The sequence below is a fragment of the Myotis lucifugus genome, unplaced genomic scaffold, assembly GCF_000147115.1.
Source record: "Myotis lucifugus unplaced genomic scaffold, Myoluc2.0 scaffold_203, whole genome shotgun sequence".
Taxonomy (NCBI): Eukaryota; Metazoa; Chordata; class Mammalia; order Chiroptera; family Vespertilionidae; genus Myotis; species Myotis lucifugus.
The window spans coordinates 1,706,010-1,723,309 of record NW_005871251.1 but is presented as its reverse complement, the minus strand read 5'-3'; the positions used below and the strand labels follow the sequence as shown (position 1 = coordinate 1,723,309).

The 17,300-nt window shown below is 40.4% G+C and overlaps 2 protein-coding genes across 5 annotated transcripts in view; both read left to right on the top strand.

The window, feature by feature from the left end:
- The first annotated feature begins 414 nt into the window (after positions 1–414).
- The window catches only part of MAN1A2 (mannosidase alpha class 1A member 2), a 67,470-nt gene continuing 50,584 nt past the window's right edge, over positions 415–17,300 (top strand). For 2 of the 4 annotated variants that reach the window (XR_002831358.1, XM_014463261.2), the window contains exons 1-3: positions 415–1,276; positions 6,371–6,626; positions 13,932–14,028. Coding sequence is in view for 3 of the 4 variants with exons in the window: in XM_014463261.2 (XP_014318747.1) it covers positions 975–1,276; positions 6,371–6,626; positions 13,932–14,028 (655 nt within the window). In the remaining variant the exon portion in view is untranslated. Of the gene's footprint in view, positions 1,323–6,370; positions 6,627–13,931; positions 14,029–17,300 lie in introns of all 4 variants that reach the window. The other 2 variants (XM_006097485.3, XM_014463262.2) reach the window with 2 other exon arrangements.
- Positions 13,942–16,921, top strand: LOC102424844 (O-acetyl-ADP-ribose deacetylase MACROD1-like). The gene is made up of 2 exons (XM_006097484.3): positions 13,942–14,028; positions 15,572–16,921. The coding sequence occupies exon 2, from the start codon at positions 15,745–15,747 to the stop codon at positions 16,720–16,722; it is 978 nt and encodes a 325-aa protein (XP_006097546.1). The 5' UTR covers positions 13,942–14,028; positions 15,572–15,744; the 3' UTR covers positions 16,723–16,921.

The following is a 17,300-nucleotide window of genomic DNA, read 5'->3' as shown; positions in this document are numbered from 1 at the left end:
TCGGTACGGGGAGGGCCGCGGCTTCGGCTTCTACATCCCGCGGAGGAAGCGGCGGGGGGATTCGGTTAAGAGCGTCTGGGCGCCGCCGGGGGACAGCCGCCGCCTTCGCTCCGGGGGGCAGGCGCCCCGGGTTAACTTCCACCTAGCCCGCCCGGGAGGCGGAAGAAAGGAGTAGAATCCGGCGGGGCCGTACTCGCGCTTCCCTCCCCGCGCGCACGCCCGGGCTCCTCAGTGGCCGCCGGAGGGAGGAAGGTTCCGCCTCCTTGAACAGAAACCGCGCGGTAGCGACAGCGGCGACGCGGCGGCCGGCCCGGGAAGGGCGCTTGGGCTCGGGACGCGGAATACCCCTATCGGCCCAGACCGTCCAGGTGGGGCAAGTGTCGAACCCTTCCCCCGGACCCGGGGGCCGTGTCGGACGGCGCGGGCGTCCGAAGACCAGCTGCCGGTCCGCCCGGCGCGGTGGGAGACCTCCCTCCCTGTCGGCCGACTTTCCGAGGAGACCCTGGTTTTCCCGCCGCCGAGGGTGAGAGACCGCGGGACCCGAGCCTCCGAGGCGGCGAAGGGAACCTTCCCTGACTGACTCCGCGGATCGGTCCGGGCGGCCTTCGGAGAGGGCGCGAGACCCCCCTCGGAGCACCCCGGGGCGCCCGCATGGAAGCAGACGCCGGGCATCCTCGCGGCGGCGCTGCCCGCCTGGCCCACCCCCGGGCATGAGGAGGAGGCTGGCGAGAGCCCCGCACGCCCAGGCGAAGGCGCTGTCAGCGGGCGTGAGCCGCCGGTCGCGGGGCCACACGTGTGTCTGAGTGTCCGGGGCCCGCGCGGGGAGGCGCCCTGTGGAGGAAGCACCGCGGTCCTGGCCGAGGAGAGCAGCTGCGTTTCCCCGTCGCTGCCCGGGCTCGGAGGGGGGTCCCATGTGTCGCGCATTTGCCGGGAGAGGAGGCCTGGATACCACATCTCGTGCGAGAGCGTGAACGATGACCGCCCCCGCCCTGCTGCCCCTGTCCGGCCGGAGGATCCCGCCCCTGAACCTGGGGCCGCCCTCCTTCCCGCACCACCGGGCCACCTTGAGACTTTCCGAGAAGTTTATCCTCCTGCTCATCCTCAGTGCCTTCATCACCCTGTGTTTTGGGGCATTCTTCTTCCTTCCAGACTCTTCGAAACACAAACGCTTTGATCTGGGTTTGGAAGATGTGCTGATTCCGCACGTCGATGCCCACAAAGGGGCGAAGAACCCCGGAGGCTTCCTGATTCACGGGCCCGATGAGCATCGACACAGGTTGGTTCCTTTCACAAGTTGTGGTGGTGACATTGGGCAGAGCAAGGTATGATTTATTGCATCAGATCTGTCGTTTGTGGTTTGTTGGTGTTTTTTTTTTTCTCCGCCGCCTTTTTTTCAGTAAAATGTAATTTTCCCCGAGTTGTGAGACTTGTTATTTCAAAACTGGTTTAGTAGAACCATAGGCTGAAAGGGCTCCTGGAGCCCCATTTAGTGTCCAGCTCCTTCGATTTGTACAGGAGAAGCATTTGTGTCCAGAGGTGTAACCTAAAGAAATAGTGACCTAGGTTGTGCCTTCATTTATTAAGAATGTGTTGCATTCGGTCATTGTGCCACCCGGTGAAATAGATGTATTGATTGAATCCTGACAGCTTCTACGGGTTTGTCCTCTCCTAAAGGGCTCTCGTTCTCTGACTTTGTAATTAAAGCTTGGTAGTGAATCTTAGCTTTTTAGGAAGACAAAGACGGGCAGAATATACCTGTCTGTCTATATATATATATATATATATATATATATATACATACATACACACACACACACACACATATACATACATATACATACACACACACTTATATACATATACACACACATATATACATATATACATTATATATATAATTGTATATATATTGATTTGAAAGAAGGGAGAGGGAGAGAGAAACATCCATGATGAGATAGAATCATTGATCGGGTTGCCTCCTCCTGAGGTTCCAGCCGCAACCCCAGCATGTGCCCTGACGGGAAATCGGGAAATCGGGAAATCGGACTGTGATCTCCTGGTTCATAGGTCCACACTCAACTCCTGGGCCACGTTGGCCCGGCTTCATTTCTTAACATGCAGAAATGCCCTGGTTGTTGTTATTTTCAGGGGATGCCTTTGGGGACTCTATGTGGCATCAGTTAAGTTAAAGATGCCATTGAATCTTGTCGTTTCACTTTGAGAGTCATGTAGACAAGATCTGGTTTATGTTTTAAAATTTAATTTTACCCTTATATATATTTAGTTGAGAGGTGGAATGTGTCAAGTAACTATTAGAAGGTGATCCATTAAAGGGTTCACGTTCTTTCAAATAACCAAATCTGAAGTGACCTCTTGGGAGAGTTTGGCCAAATTGGGATAAAATGGGAGCTTTAGGTACAATCTCCTTAAATCATTTATGTAATTTGTATCAAAAAAAGAGTTTGAGAAAGTATTTACTTTTCTCAAACCTACATTTTTCTCCCTTCTTTTCTTACAATAATTTTTCAGTGTGTGATAAGAATCATATGCTTGAGTTGTTTTCGGCTGATGTTATTTTAACTTTTTATCAAGCATAAAGTTTTTGAGAAAGCGTAGGTTCAAACGTGAGCCTGAGTTAAATACTTGGGAAAATGCACTGTTGTAATGAGAGCTGGTTTTTCCTTTTCTCAATCTTGTTAACTTATTATTTGCTTGCTGGTTCTTTGACTTTTGGCTGAACCTTATGGAGTAGTTACTTCTAAAATTGTTTCATGCCATTATTTTGTAATTAAATTAATTTGGAACTTTTGCCATCATTTTCAACTTCTGTACTCTTTTGTATTTATTTTATTTTGCCTTTGCTCTATGTGAATTTGAAAAAAATTAAGATTTAAAAAATCATTTTATAAATGGCTAGAATTTATTTATTTATTTATTACAGTAGTCATCTACTACCCACCCCCCGTCCATGGTTCTGCTTTTTGTGGTTTCAGTTACCTGAAGTCACCCATGGTCAGAAAATATTAAATGGGAAATTTCAGAAATAAATAATTCATAAGTTTTAAATTGTGTGTCTTCTGAGTAGCATGATGAAATCCCATTCCATCCTGCTCTGTCCCTCCTGGAAAGTGAATCATCCCTTTGTCCAGTGAGTCCACACTGTATACACTACCTGTAGTCACTCAGTAGCCCTCTCAGTTATCAGATCCACTGTCCTGGTATTGCAATGTTTGTGTTCAAGTCACTCTTGTTTTACATAATAATAGCCCCAAAGCAAAAGAGTAGTGATACTGACAATTCGGTTGTGCCAAAGAAAAGCCATAACATGCTTTCTTTAAGTGAAAAAGTATGTGTGTATAGGGGAAAACAATGTATATAGGATTTGGCACTATTCATGGTTTTAGGCACCCGCTGGGGGTCTTGGAATGTATCTCCTGTGGATAAGGGGAGAAGACTGTATTTGATTATTTATATAATGAAATCTGTACCAGCTTAAAAAGTAAATGAATGAAATGGTATATACATTCTTGTTTTTCATGAGTTTAAAAGTAAACTTTATTGAACATTTTATATACTAGCCTGAAGGTAATAAGTATATTTACAGAAGTATTTCCAGGTGTCACTTTTGAGCCTGGTTAACAATTACATCTCTTAATTTATCTAAGACTATAGGATAGTAGGATAGATTTTGTGAAAAACAAGAGTCCTTTAGTAATTCAGGCCTCAGACCTTGTGAAATTTTCTTTGATTTAAGAGTGTAATTTCCTAGCGTTAATATTGAGAGATGTCTTTGACAGTGTTCTTTTATTCTTCATATCTTAACAAGAACTTTAGAGACAAGTTATATAGTTTTTTTTTTAAAAAGGATATGAAGTAATCTAGAGACTACAAAGAATAATGTGCATGCTGTTTTCTTTTTATATTTTTTGACATTTACCTGTTTATAAAATCAACCTCTGTTACTTATGCAGATCTCTTGATGTCTCCTTAGTGATATTGCTGTTATCATTTAAAAATATTAGTCATAGCCCTAACCGGTTTGGCTCAGTGGATAGAGCATCGGCCTGTGGACTCAAGGGCCCTGGGTTCGATTCCGGTCAAGGGCATGTACCTTGGTTGCGGGCACATACCCAGTGGGGAGTGTGCAGCAGGCAGCTGATCGATGTTTCTCTCTCATCGATGTTTCTAACTCTCTGTCCCTCTCCCTTCCTCTCTGTAAAAAATCAATAAAATATATTTAAAAAAATATTAGTCATATTTATTCAGCAAATGTTTGGAGTAGTTATTATGTACTAAGCATTATACTAAGTATTGGGGATTATTGGAGAATAATGAAGATGATTAATTTTGACTCAGACATGACTGAAACATTTAAATCTTAGATTCAAATCTCAATATCATTCTTAAAGCAGATATTATCATCTTTGGAGTCAGATTCTAGGGGTTCTTTTCACCTAGATGAGGCTCTGGTCATTGGCATTTTTCAAAAGTTCAGATAAGTTATTGTTTTATCTTTCCTCCTTTTTTCCCCCCTAATAAGCATTTGTGCCATTAACTTATGTGTTTCTGGCATGTGGACTAGGCTATCTGGATATAAGGGGCAATGCTCCCGCAGCTTTTTTTCCATAAGGAACTAGACCCTGGCATCTGAAAAAAATGTGCTAATCATTGTGCTAAATTGAGATCTGGCACAATTCTATGTATTTATGTATCTAAAACTATTTCTGTATAGCTATATGGTTATGTTTGTTAAGTTTATTTATAAAGTACAGTAGGTCCTTGGGTTACGTCGGAGATCCGTTCCTACGGTGCAACATAACGTGATTTTCGCCGTAAGTCAGAACCCACCTACATAAGCACCTATGTCACTCACATGGAGCACATACTTCTATGATTGAGACTTCTAAAATTGAGTTATTGTTCCTTCATGCCACTTACTCCAGATCTGTAGTTTCAGCCAGAGCATCTGATTTCAAAGGTGTAGATCACAGGGCCTTCCTTGCCTTGCTGTTGGACAATAGAAAGATAAAGTACCCAGAACCATTTGACTTCTGTAGGAAGAGAAGGGATTCTAATACCAATATACTGGTGAATTTCTGTTAGATAGGAGATTACATATTAACATCTTAAGAAATGTAAAGTAAACTGCAAAGAACCTAAGTTGTATTACAGTGATGAAGTTCTGACTTGTGCTGTGCTATTTAGAAATGTAGATTTCTAGATCAGGGGTGGGCAACCCCTGGCACGCATGCCAAATATGGTACGCTAGTAACTTTTGCTGGCAGGTGAAACCCTCTCTTATAATCTTCCATTTACAATTTTTTTTCTTAATATCGACTTTTTTATTTTTCAGATAAATTCAGTGTAGGTGCATCTTAGATAAATAAATAATTTTACATAACATGTATACATTAAAAAATAAATGTATTTTTCATCATCATATACTGTTTTTGTTGCTCGAATGAATTTTATTATTTCTTCAAGGTTCTTCACATACGTACACCTTAAGAGATATCAAGTAGGCGTAACATGTTCTCAAAAAATTAGGGTTGGCACGCAGAAGAATTTTGAGTCAGAGATTTTGCTGGTTTTGGCACGCACTCACAAAAAGGTTGCCCACCCCTGTCCTAGACTGTACATTTTAGCACTTTCTGTGCAGTGGTTTAAAAAGGGCCAGTTACTGCTCTCCTTAATAATATAAATTCATGGGTGTCACACGGACCTGCTGAATTGGAATCTGTATTTTTAATAAGGTCTCAAGAGACTTTTAAGTAGTCATGCCCACATTAGTTGGGAACCTTTGTGCTGTAAGCTCTATGTTATTTCCAAAATGCAAAAGTTGTAGAAGAATATGATGTACTATATAACTAAATGAAAGAATTTCCATCCTCTTATTTTTCTGCTTATCTCTTTCCTTCACCCTGTTTATATTTTTGTCCATCTTGATACTGAGTTCTTAATTCTATTTTTAATTTTCTCTCTCTCCGCAAGTTTTTCACTGGTATGTGTCTTGTCCTTTCTCCCTCTTCCCCTCCCTTCTTTTTTCCTTTTTTTTTCATGTGTCTACTTATAAGTTACTGATTGCTGTTTCCTCTGTTTTCATTGGCCCTGAAATTGTAACTTTCTTTCTAGGTTCCCTCTTCCTCCATTGTGTAAAGTGTTAGCTCTTTGGCATCCAGAGCTCATGCCAAGTTATATTTATCCTGTTCTTTGGGCAGATAAATATGAGTCTCTCACAGATCATTGCTGTCTTTCAATGGTAGGAGTAGGAATCAACTATCTGGGTTTGGTGGAGGAAACTTTAAGTTTCATGTTTAAAGCTTGGAGGTTTTAAGGGTCATTCTAACCAGTCTTTTTTCTCCTCTTACAGGGAAGAAGAGGAACGTTTGAGGAATAAAATTCGAGCCGATCATGAGAAGGCCCTGGAAGAAGCAAAAGAAAAATTAAAAAAGTCGAGAGAGGAAATACGAGCAGAAATTCAGACAGAGAAAAATAAGGTAGTCCAAGAAATGAAGATTAAAGAGAAAAAACCACTACCACCAGTCCCTATACCAAACCTTTCAGGAATAAATGGTGGAGATCCAGAAGATGATGACATAAGAAAGAAAAGGGAAAAAATTAAAGAGGTAATAATAAGCTGAGATTTATGATATGAAGTGGTTATAGATATATATTTGACTGGAGACACACACACACATATGCACACCATTTATGCTGTTTTACTTTGGTCTTGTTTGTTTTTGGGTCATAGTTGTAGTTCATTTTCCAAGTTGACAGTAAGGGCTAGAACTCTCTCTCTTAATATGTGTCATACATATTGGTCACTTAAAATTTTGCTATAATGTTGTTTGGATGGTTACATCATTCTCCCTGTGTTCAGAGATCTTTTGATAGTCAGCATTTTATAAATAATGTAGAGTAGATTTATAAATAAGTTATCATTGAATAAGAAATTTCTTTAGTGTTAAGTTATAAGGGACTCTGCTGGATACTATGCATATCTCCTCATAAACATGCTTCTGAAGAGTTAGCTTTATAACTGTCATCTTTTTTAAAATTACATTTTTATTGATTTCAGAGAGGAAGGGAGAGGGAGAAAGAGATAGAAACATCAGTGATGAGAGAGAATCATTGATCAGCTGCCTCCTACACGCCCCACACCAGTGATTGAACTGGCAACCCAAGCATGTACCCCGACTAGAATTGATCGGTGACCTCCTGGTTCAGGTTGACGCTCAGCCACTGAGCCATGCCCGCTGGGCATATCTGTCATCTTTTAGGGAACGTGCCATGAAACCCTGTAACTATAGAGCAGATTAAGAACACATTCCTTCCAAAGAGTCTCAATGGACTGAAGAATGGGGAGGGATTGATCTCAGAATTCTTTATATTTATTTAGTCACAGAAGTCTTTCAGTTTGTTATTTTAGGAATGACTTGGAGATAAAGAGAATGAATGCCATAGTGTGCGTGGGGGTGTAATTTAGTGAATATTTCAGTTGAACTTTGTAAATTAAAACTCCAGCTAATTTTGGGTGGAGTTTGCAGTTGTATTGCCTATGTAGATTTTGTCTGGGTGTAATTGCACAACAATATTCGAAAGATATTGTTTATCATAAAATAAGATAATAAATTTAATTCAAATATTCAAATATCTATATGGATATATTCTAGTAATGAATATGAATGATTTAGCAGGTACTTTAAGCTTGACCTTATGAATTATTACAAGACGACCTCGATGGAATCAAAATAGAACTTTACTCTGATTTTACCTCACCTTTGATGTTTTGTTTTATGCCCAGACTGTTAAGGCACTTTTTTTGGACAGTGTTGGGGAGACATTGATAGGTAGTTGTTGTTTTTGTAAGATGGGTGACCTGCTTTTTTAGATGCCATTAGATTTTATTGAAATACTTTCTCATGTGCATAATAATTCAGATAGATAGCTGTATGTTAAGACCACCCAAAGGCTCATTGATTTGCTAGAAGTACGCACAGGATTCAGCAAAGCTGTTGTATTTATTGTTTCAATTTATTACAATAAAACTAAAGTTAGTAATAGAAAAGGCACATAGGACAGAGTCCAGGAGAGACCCGCTGGAGTGATATAGACAGTGCCTGGTTCTCCCAGCAGTGATGTGTGGCAGTGTGCATGAAGTGTTGCCAACCAGGGAAGTTCACCTGAGCCTTGGTGTCCAGGGCTTTTATTGGAGGTTTGTTATGTAGGCTTGGCTGAGCTTAGTTCTCCAACTCCTCCAGAGGTCAGGCTAATACCATGTGGCCCAAGGCCCCTACCATAAATCACATTGTTAACATAAACTCTGACACAGCCCAAGGCTTCAGGTAAGCAGTTACTCTTAACAGGCAGGGTAATAAAGGGTTAGAGGTTATTTTCTAGGAGCCTACCACTGGCCAAACCTTTCTTTGGGATGTGCTGGGTTTGGACCACCCAGACCTGCTGAATTAACCCTTTTCAGTGGTTCTCAACTTTCCTAATGCCGCGACCCTTTAATACAGTTCCTCATGTTGTGGTGACCCCCAACCATGAAATTATTTTCGTTGCTACTTCATAACTGTAATTTTGCTACTGTTATGAATCGTAATGTAAATATCTGATATGCTATATGTGTTTTCCGATGGTCGCGACCCACAGGCTGGGAACCGATGCTTTAGATTAAGAACACCATATTATCCAGTGTTCTTGTAAATCAGCATAAAACATATTAACCCCTGTGTAGGTTTCTGTTAAACATTATGGTTACTGACTTAACAAGCAGAGAAAGTTGAAACACAAGCTTGCAGGGGAAGAAGCTAAATAAGCAAGGTGATGTGAACAGCAGAATACCTTAAAGTGTCAAGAATGAGAGAACATTTCAAGAATTAGACACTATTTACTTTTGAAGGCAGGAGTTAAAAATAGAGCTGGGAAAGGATTATTTGAAAGTTTTAAAAGGAGCATTTAACCTCTAGATCCGTAATTCCCTAGACTATGCATTCTAGCTACTGTCCTTTTCCCAACAAAAGACCAAAGTTAACCTTATGAAGGGATTAATTGGAGAAGATCTGGATTTGGGGAATACCAGGTATGGCTGTGTAAAAGCATAGAGGTCATTCTGAAAAATGAAGAGAGTGGTGGGGGTAGAGGGAATTAAGTGAAAACTGAATCTGAATATTGTGATCACTTTCTCCTGCTCAGTTCTCAGAATTCTGGAAGCCAGGTTTATATTCAGTAAGCTGGAGAATGGAGGATTTCTCTCCAGGGAGACTGGCCCAAGAGAAAAGACCTACTCTGTTCCTCAAACACCCCTGGGCTTCACCTGATCTCTCTAAGATGAGGCTCAGGCAACTAGTGTTACTCATTCACTGACAGTCTTTGTCTTGTAAGTGCTTCACTTCACTCTTACGTGGAGAGCAAATCAAAGATCATTGGATATTTACCAAAATTTTCTTACATGAGAAACAGATGGAAGAAAAATTCAGAGGATACAGAAACAATACAAGGAGCAGAAAAAAGTATGTTAAAAAATAACACCATTGGAGTGACAGAAAATTTAATTCATGAAATAAGAACAGTAAGTTATAAAAAGGAACATTTTATATAAAGTAAGAAAATGGTCTTAGAAATTAAAAATATGATAGAATTTAAAAATGCAATAAAAGAGTTGGAAGTTAAAATTGAGCAAATCTCAGTAAGACAAAAAAATTGAGAAAATTGAATAAAAAAGATCAATATGGAACATCTGACAAGTGATTAGATAGGTATGGTAGGAAGAGAATAGGAATAATGGGAAGAAGTTAGAGAAACAATTCAAGAAAATTAGCCAAATCTAAAGGAAGTGGGTTGCCAGATTGAAAGGACCTGCCAGGTATCCATCCCATATTTAGGCATTTTCTCAGATTGCTATAAAATATACTTAAGCTCAAAAATAGGAAGAGAAGGGTTTTGAATACAGGGTATCTATCACTAGAGAGAATAAAGAAGCATTCCTAGGAATGAGTAAGGGAATCAGCAGGATGATGGCTGCACTTCAGGTGGAGAGAACATAAGTCCAGATTAGAGTAGGAGGATAGAGCTTCAGGAAGGATATGTCACAGAATAAAGTGGAACTGACAGTTTATCTGATGTGTTTAATTGTATTGAGACAAGTTGTAAACCTCACAAATTTTAGAGGTAAATCATAATTATTACATTAAAAACTAATCAAACAAAGAACCACCAAACCCTCAGACCAGTAGCTAACAGCAGGGAAAACAAAAGTTGAACAAAGTAATGTAATAATCCTATGTAATAAAAAGTTAATATGCAAATTGTCCCCTCGGGAGTTCGACCGGGAGTTCTATCGCTCGCTATGACGTGTGCTGACCATCAGGGGTCAGTGCGGAACATGGTGGGCGACCAGCGGTGGCGGCGGGGCGCTGAGGGAGTGAGGGAAGGAGGAGGCGGGGAGGCCGGGAAGCGGGGAACAGTGCGGTGGCGGTGTGTGGGTGGCAAGGGAAGGGGGAGGTGGGGAACCTGATTGGCCCTGATTGCTGGCCAGGCCTAGGGACCCTACCCATGCATGAATTTTGTACACCGGGCCTCTAGTTGTAAGATAAATATGTCAACTTATTGGGAAAATGTGGGTCAGGGAAATATATGGGGGACAAGTATATGTGGAGATGAGTTGATAGAGGCATAAGAGAGCTAAATTATTTTAACTATAGGAGAAGATACTAAATATCTAAAACAAAAAAAATCAAGAAATAGCACTATCCTATATCCTATATAATAAAAGGCTAATATGAAAATCGACCGAATGGTGGAATGACCGGTCGCTATGATGCATACTGACCACCAGGGGGCAGATGCTCAATGCAGGAGCTGCCCCCTGGTGGTCAGTGCACTCCCACAGGGGAGCACCACTCAGCCAGAAGCCCGGCTGATGGCTGGTGAGCGCAGCAGCGGTCGGGGGAGGCAGCGCTAAGCCATCAGTTGGACCTCTCCCAAGGGCTCCTGGACTGGAAGAGGGCGCAGGCCAGGCTGAGGGACCCCTCTCCCTGCCCCAAGTGCACAAATTTTGTGCACTGGGCCTCTAGTAACCTATATTTAGCAATATAGAGGTAAATAGAAAAAGAGGTGAAAGTTTGAGTAATTGTCTCAGGAGAGTGGTAATTATGTATGGAGCAGCTTATTAGATTTTCTAAAAAATTCAACTTTATTGAATCAATTTATATACAACAAAATATACGTATTTTAAGAGTATATAGTTTGATAGGTTTTGACAGGTGGATACACCTGTGTAACAGTAATTACAATCAAGATGTGACTATGTCTGTAATCTTAAAACAGTTTTGTCCTCTCAGGTCAGTCCACCTGATTCCTTTGTCCCTGGCAACCACTGATCTGCTTTTAGTAATTATAGATTAGATTTGCCTTTTCTAGAGTTTCAGTCAAATGTAATAATAAAGTCTGTGATATTTTGTTGCTGGGCTTTTGCTCAGCATAATGTTTTTGAGATTTATCTGTGCAGATGCACCAAAGGTAATTTTTTCTTAGTGGTATTCCTTTTTATGGGTATACCATGGTTCTATTCATTCACCTGTTGAACATTTGCTCAACATTTGTTTCAGTTTTTGGCTGTTATGAATAAAGTTGCTATGAACATTTGTGTGCAAGTCTTGTGTGGGCACATGCTTTAGTTTTAGTTTTCACATTTCAATCTGTTGTTATACTGTGAGTTAATTTTTTTTTTATGAGAAGTAAAGGTCTTGCATTATTTTTTTCACATAGGGCTTTCTAGTTGTTCCAGTTGTTGGAAGGATTATCCTTTTCTGATTGAATTATCTTGATGCTTTTGTTCAAAATCAGTTGACAAAATCAGTAGGTGTTGAGTCTCTTTCTGGACTCATATCTATTTCATTAATCTACATACTTATTCTTAATGCCAATATGACACTGTGTTGATTGATTTATAGTAAGTTTTTAAATCAGATAAGTCCTCCAATTTTATTCTTTATATAAATTGTTTTGGCCATTCTAGGTCCTTTGCCTTTCTATAATTAACTTTTCTGTGAAAATAAAAGGTTGCTGGATTTTGATTGGGATTTTATTGATCTGTAAATGAACTTGGAAAAATTGTCATCTTAACTATAGTCTTCCATATCTTTCCACTTTTTTAGGTTTTCTTTAATTTTTCTCAGTATTTTGTAGTTCTTATTATATAGTTAAATTTCTATTTCTGTTGTTCATTACTAGCATATAGGAATATCTTTTATTTTAGTTTGCTAAACTTTTATCCTGTTATTTTCCTGAAGTCATTTAATTCTAGTGACTTTTTAAAAGATTGCTTAGAATTTTCCTTGTACAGAGTCATGTCCTTTGTGACTAGAGAAACTTTTACCTTTTTATGTCTTTAATTCTTTTTCTTCTCTTACTGCACTCTCTAGGACTGCTAGTACATTTTTGAAAAGAAGTAGTGAGAGTGGACATACTTGATTTTTTTCTCAATTTTAGGGGTTAAGCATTTGGTCTTTTACCATTAAATATGTTGTTAGAAATAGTTTTTTTTGACAATGCCCTTTATTACATTGAGGATGTTTCCTTGTAGTTATAGCTCATTGACAGGCTTTATCATGAGTGGGTGTTTAATTATGTCACATGCTTTGTCTACATCTATAAAGATTATTGGAGGATGGTTTTCTTTTTATTCTGTTAACATAGTGAATTATATTGATTGGTGTTTGAATGTTAAACTAGTCTTATATTTTTGAGTTAAACTGCATTTGGTCATTATGTCCTCATATATTGCTAATTTTTAGTTCAGTAGTTTTGCATTTGTGTTTTATGTTGGTTTTTAGTTCCCTTGTAATGTCCTTGTCTACTTTTGGTGAAGAGTAAGGCTGACTGCAAAAAGCAAGTTGAGAAATGTTTTCATGAATAGTGTACTTTAAATGAACAGATTTTTGATACACTACAATCTATTAAATAATTCAATTGATATATAAATACTTTGCTATTGTATTGCTTAGACTTGTGAGTTGTAAGAAACTTAGTTCAACCTTCTTGATATAAAAATATTTATTAGCGTAGCTGAGGGCTTCAAGCTTTGCTGAATCCAAGTCTATAGATGTTACTGTCAATAATATGTATCTGTCTCTTTCTCTCATTATTTAGTTTCTCCATTTTGGGAGAGAGTTAGCCTTCATCAGCTCTAGGGTTACATATTGCTTGGAGTTTGAGATTGCAAAATGAGAGAGGCCTTCTGTCTCCTATCATCTATAATAATATGTATAAAAGGACATGAATATCCCTACTTGAATCACATATATACAATCACTTTGTCTAGGTCAGAAGTAGGTAAACCACAACCTGTGGGCCAAATTCTGCCTTTATTTTTTAAAAGTATAGTTTAATTGGAACAGTCATGCTCATTGTTTATGTGTTTTCAAGTGCTGCTTTTGTGCTACGACAGCATAATTAAGTAGTTGGTATAGAAACTGTATGGACTGCAAAGCCTAAAATACTTACTTTAAAGAAAGAGTGCTAATCTTTGGTCTAGTCAGGCTGTGTTAATTGGTTGTGGAATCAGAGCCTCTTGATTGACAGCTCTATCATAATCACAGTGGGGGAAGAGAGCAATTCCCAAAAGGATTGGCATTTCCTAAAAGCAAAGGATATGAAACAGACACCTTCCTTCTAAATATAAAAGGACTTGTCTGTTACACTCAATTTTTCCTTGTGTTGCATAGACCCTGAGATTAAACATTATAATGTGTACTTAACACTGATACAAATGTTAATAGAATAACATATTATGAGTAAGGCTGATTAATGTAGGAGATATAGAAGAATATGTAAGGATATAGGAATGGAACCCTTAAATTACATAAATTACAAAGATAACAGTGTGAATAATGTAAATTGATGGTTTATAATTTTTATTTTCTCAGATGATGAAACATGCCTGGGATAATTATAGGATATATGGATGGGGACATAATGAACTCAGACCTATTGCAAAGAAAGGACACTCTACTAATATATTTGGTAAGTTTACTTTTTCTGATTACTATTTCCATTTTCTATGTCCATTTTTAAAACAAGACTTAACTTTTTGAATTCTTTCTAAACCCTGAGTATTTCTATGGAATGGAATTATAATTTGAAGCAACATGTATTTTTTCTCAAGTTTCAGTCAAGATTGGTTATGGTTGCCTTGGAATACACAGATATGTGGTTTGATCTGTCGACCACTAAATCTTTCTTTATATCAGCAGTAAGGCTGTTTTCCTTTTTTAATATTTGTGTATTCACTGGAATAGCACTTTTTATCTCCTTCAAGAACTTTTTATTTTCATTCACAGCTTGGCTGACTGGTGCAAAAGGTCTAGCTTTCAGCCTACCTTGGCTTTCAACATGCCTTCCTCTGTAAGCTTCATCATTTCTAGCTTTTAATTTAAATTGAGACTTGCGACTCTTCCTTTTATTTGAATAGTTAGAGGCCATTGTAGGTTTATTAATTAGTATAATTTTAAATTGTTGTGTCTCAGGGAATAGGAAGGCCCGAGGGAGAGAGAGAGAGACGGGGGACAGCTGGTTGGTGGAACAGTCAGAACATATACAGCATTTATTAAGTTTTGCATCTTATATGGGCACCACAAAATAATTATAAAAGTAACATTAAAAACCACTGATCACCATCACAATAATGAAAAAGTTAGAAATATTGTGAGAATAATAAAAATGTGAAGTGAGCAAGTGCTGTTGGAAAAATTGGGGCTGATAGACTTGCTCGGCAGAGGGTTGCCACAAACCTTCAATTTGTAAAGAACACACAGTATCTGTGAAGCACAGTAATACAGAGCGCAATAAAATGAGGGATGCCTACACATAAAAAAATTAACATGCCCAAGGCGATCTACCTGGTAAATTGAGTGGGTTATTTTATACATTCACAATTACAAAGAAAAAATTAACAATGTGAATTTGGATGGAAGTCTGGGGAAGAGCTGTGTTGACTTTAACGTTGTGCCTTTCTTGAGTTCAGCCCACTTGTTAAACTTCTCAGTTCAAAGTTAACTTACTTAACTAACTTAACATCTTTTACTTAGTCCAATGATAAGTTTGAGAATTATAAAAACTGTTTTTAGAATCTTCACTTCTTTCCACTATCTTAAATCTTTCTTGTTGTGAGGGATATCTTTTAAATAAAAATAGGTGAAAATACTATTGGGGTAACAAGGCACATAAACTAGTCATATACAATGTAGTTGTCTCTACTAGTTGTAACAAATCACTACAGTACTTCAAATAGCAGCATATTTCTTTGTAAAACTATGGAAGAATTTTTCTAATGCTATAATTCTCTTAAAATTTGTTTTTTTTTGCTTGGATGCTTTCTGTAAAAAAAAGAAAATGACTGGAAAGTTAATTTTTCCTGGGTTTGAAAGATGTTGGGATGGAGGAATAATGGAAAAATTTTTAAAAATATTTATAGTATTATTTAAAATTATAACAAAATGTCAGAGATCTCATTATATGACATTTAATTTAGAGATCACTTAATGAAATAAGTATATTTCCTCAGCAGAGGTTACAGATGGAAAAGTTCCCATTGCTGTGTGGATGCCACAATGTGAGACATTAGTGCAGTAAAATCCATTATATTTAATGGTTAATTAAAATTAGATCCCCTGCGGGCTGGCATGCGCCACCTGGTACCGGAACTCCAAGTGGGCGGGACCCACTCCCGGCTGACCGCTCATGTCTCTGCAGAGCCGAGTCCCTGGCCCCCTGGCACAGCTGTGTTTGGCGGGACAGCTGCTTAGTGCCCCACGCCCCTGGCCAGGCACCTCAGCCTGTGCCAAGTGGACCCGCAGCAGTGCATGCGGTCGTCCGGCGTCCCCTGATGCCAACGGGCCCCGCACGCGGACCCCAGTGGGAGTTGGGGCTTGGGAGGCGCTGGCGGTGGGGCGGAGAGCTGGGGTGTGCACCAGGGCCCCCCTGGCCTTGGCGGCGAAAGTGGACCCGAACACCTGCACCAACTGGAAGGAGGCAAAATCCTTTCTGAAGGGCCTGAGTGACAGGCAGCGGGAGGAACATTACTTCTGCCGGGACTTCGTCAGGCTGAAGAAGATCCCGACCTGGAAGGAGACGGCGAAAGGGTTAACCCCGAAGGTGGAGGAGCCCAAGTACAAAAAGGACAAGCATCTCAATGAGAAGATCTCCCTGTTCCGAGGTGATATCACCAAGCTGGAGGTGGACGCCATTATCAACGCCGCCAACAACTCCCTGCTGGGAGGCGGCGGTGTGGACGGCTGCATTCACCGGGCCGCCGGGCCCCTCCTCACCGCGGAGTGCCGGACCCTGCAGCACTGCGAGACTGGGAAGGCCAAGATCACCAGCGGCTATAGGCTGCCGGCTAAGTATGTCATCCACACGGTGGGGCCCATCGTCCGCGGAGCGCCCAGCGCCAGCCAGGCTGCCAAGCTCCGCAGCTGCTACCTGAGCAGCCTCGCCTTGCTGCTGGAGCACCAGCTCCGCTCCGCCGCACTCCCCTGCATCTCCACCGGAGTGTTTGGCTACCCCAACGAGGCAGCTGCAGAGGTGGTGCTGGTCACTCTGCGCGAGTGGCTGGAGCAGCACAAGGACAAGGTGGACCGGCTGATCATCTGTGTGTTTCTGGAGAAGGACGAAGACATCTACCTGCGGCGGCTCCCCCACTACTTCCCAGTGGCCTGACCAGGTCTGAGTTGCTGCACACCCTGACCTGGGGGAGTCGCCTGGGCTTGCTGGACCTTGCTCCCAGCTCTAAGAGGTCGCTGAAGCCTGCAGCTGGGCCTGGGCCTGGCCACCCCATCCTGTCCCTCAGCCCCCTGCCCCTCAGCAGCCTCCTAATAAAGACCACCCTTGTTGAAATAAATAAATATCCTCTCTTCAAGTAAATATCCCGTTAAATTAAACTCAGTGGTTGGAGTATAAAAGTGTACTGAAAACAAGAGTTGGATATTAATTTTCTAAATTAAAATTTTAGAGAGGAAGGGAGAAAGAAAGAGAAACATCGATTTGTTGTTCCACTTATTTATGCATTCATTGGTTGATTCTTGTATGTGTCTTGACTGGAATCAAACCGGAAACCTTAGTGTATCAGGATGATGCTCTACCAAATGCTTCTGCTTGTTGGTTTTTTTCTTTTCTTTTCCTTTTCCTTTTCTTTTCTTTTCCTTTTTCTTTTCTTTTCTTTTCCTTTTTCTTTTCTTTTCTTTTCTTTTTTTTCTCTTCTCTTCTCTTCTCTTCTTTATTGATTTCAGAAAGGAAGG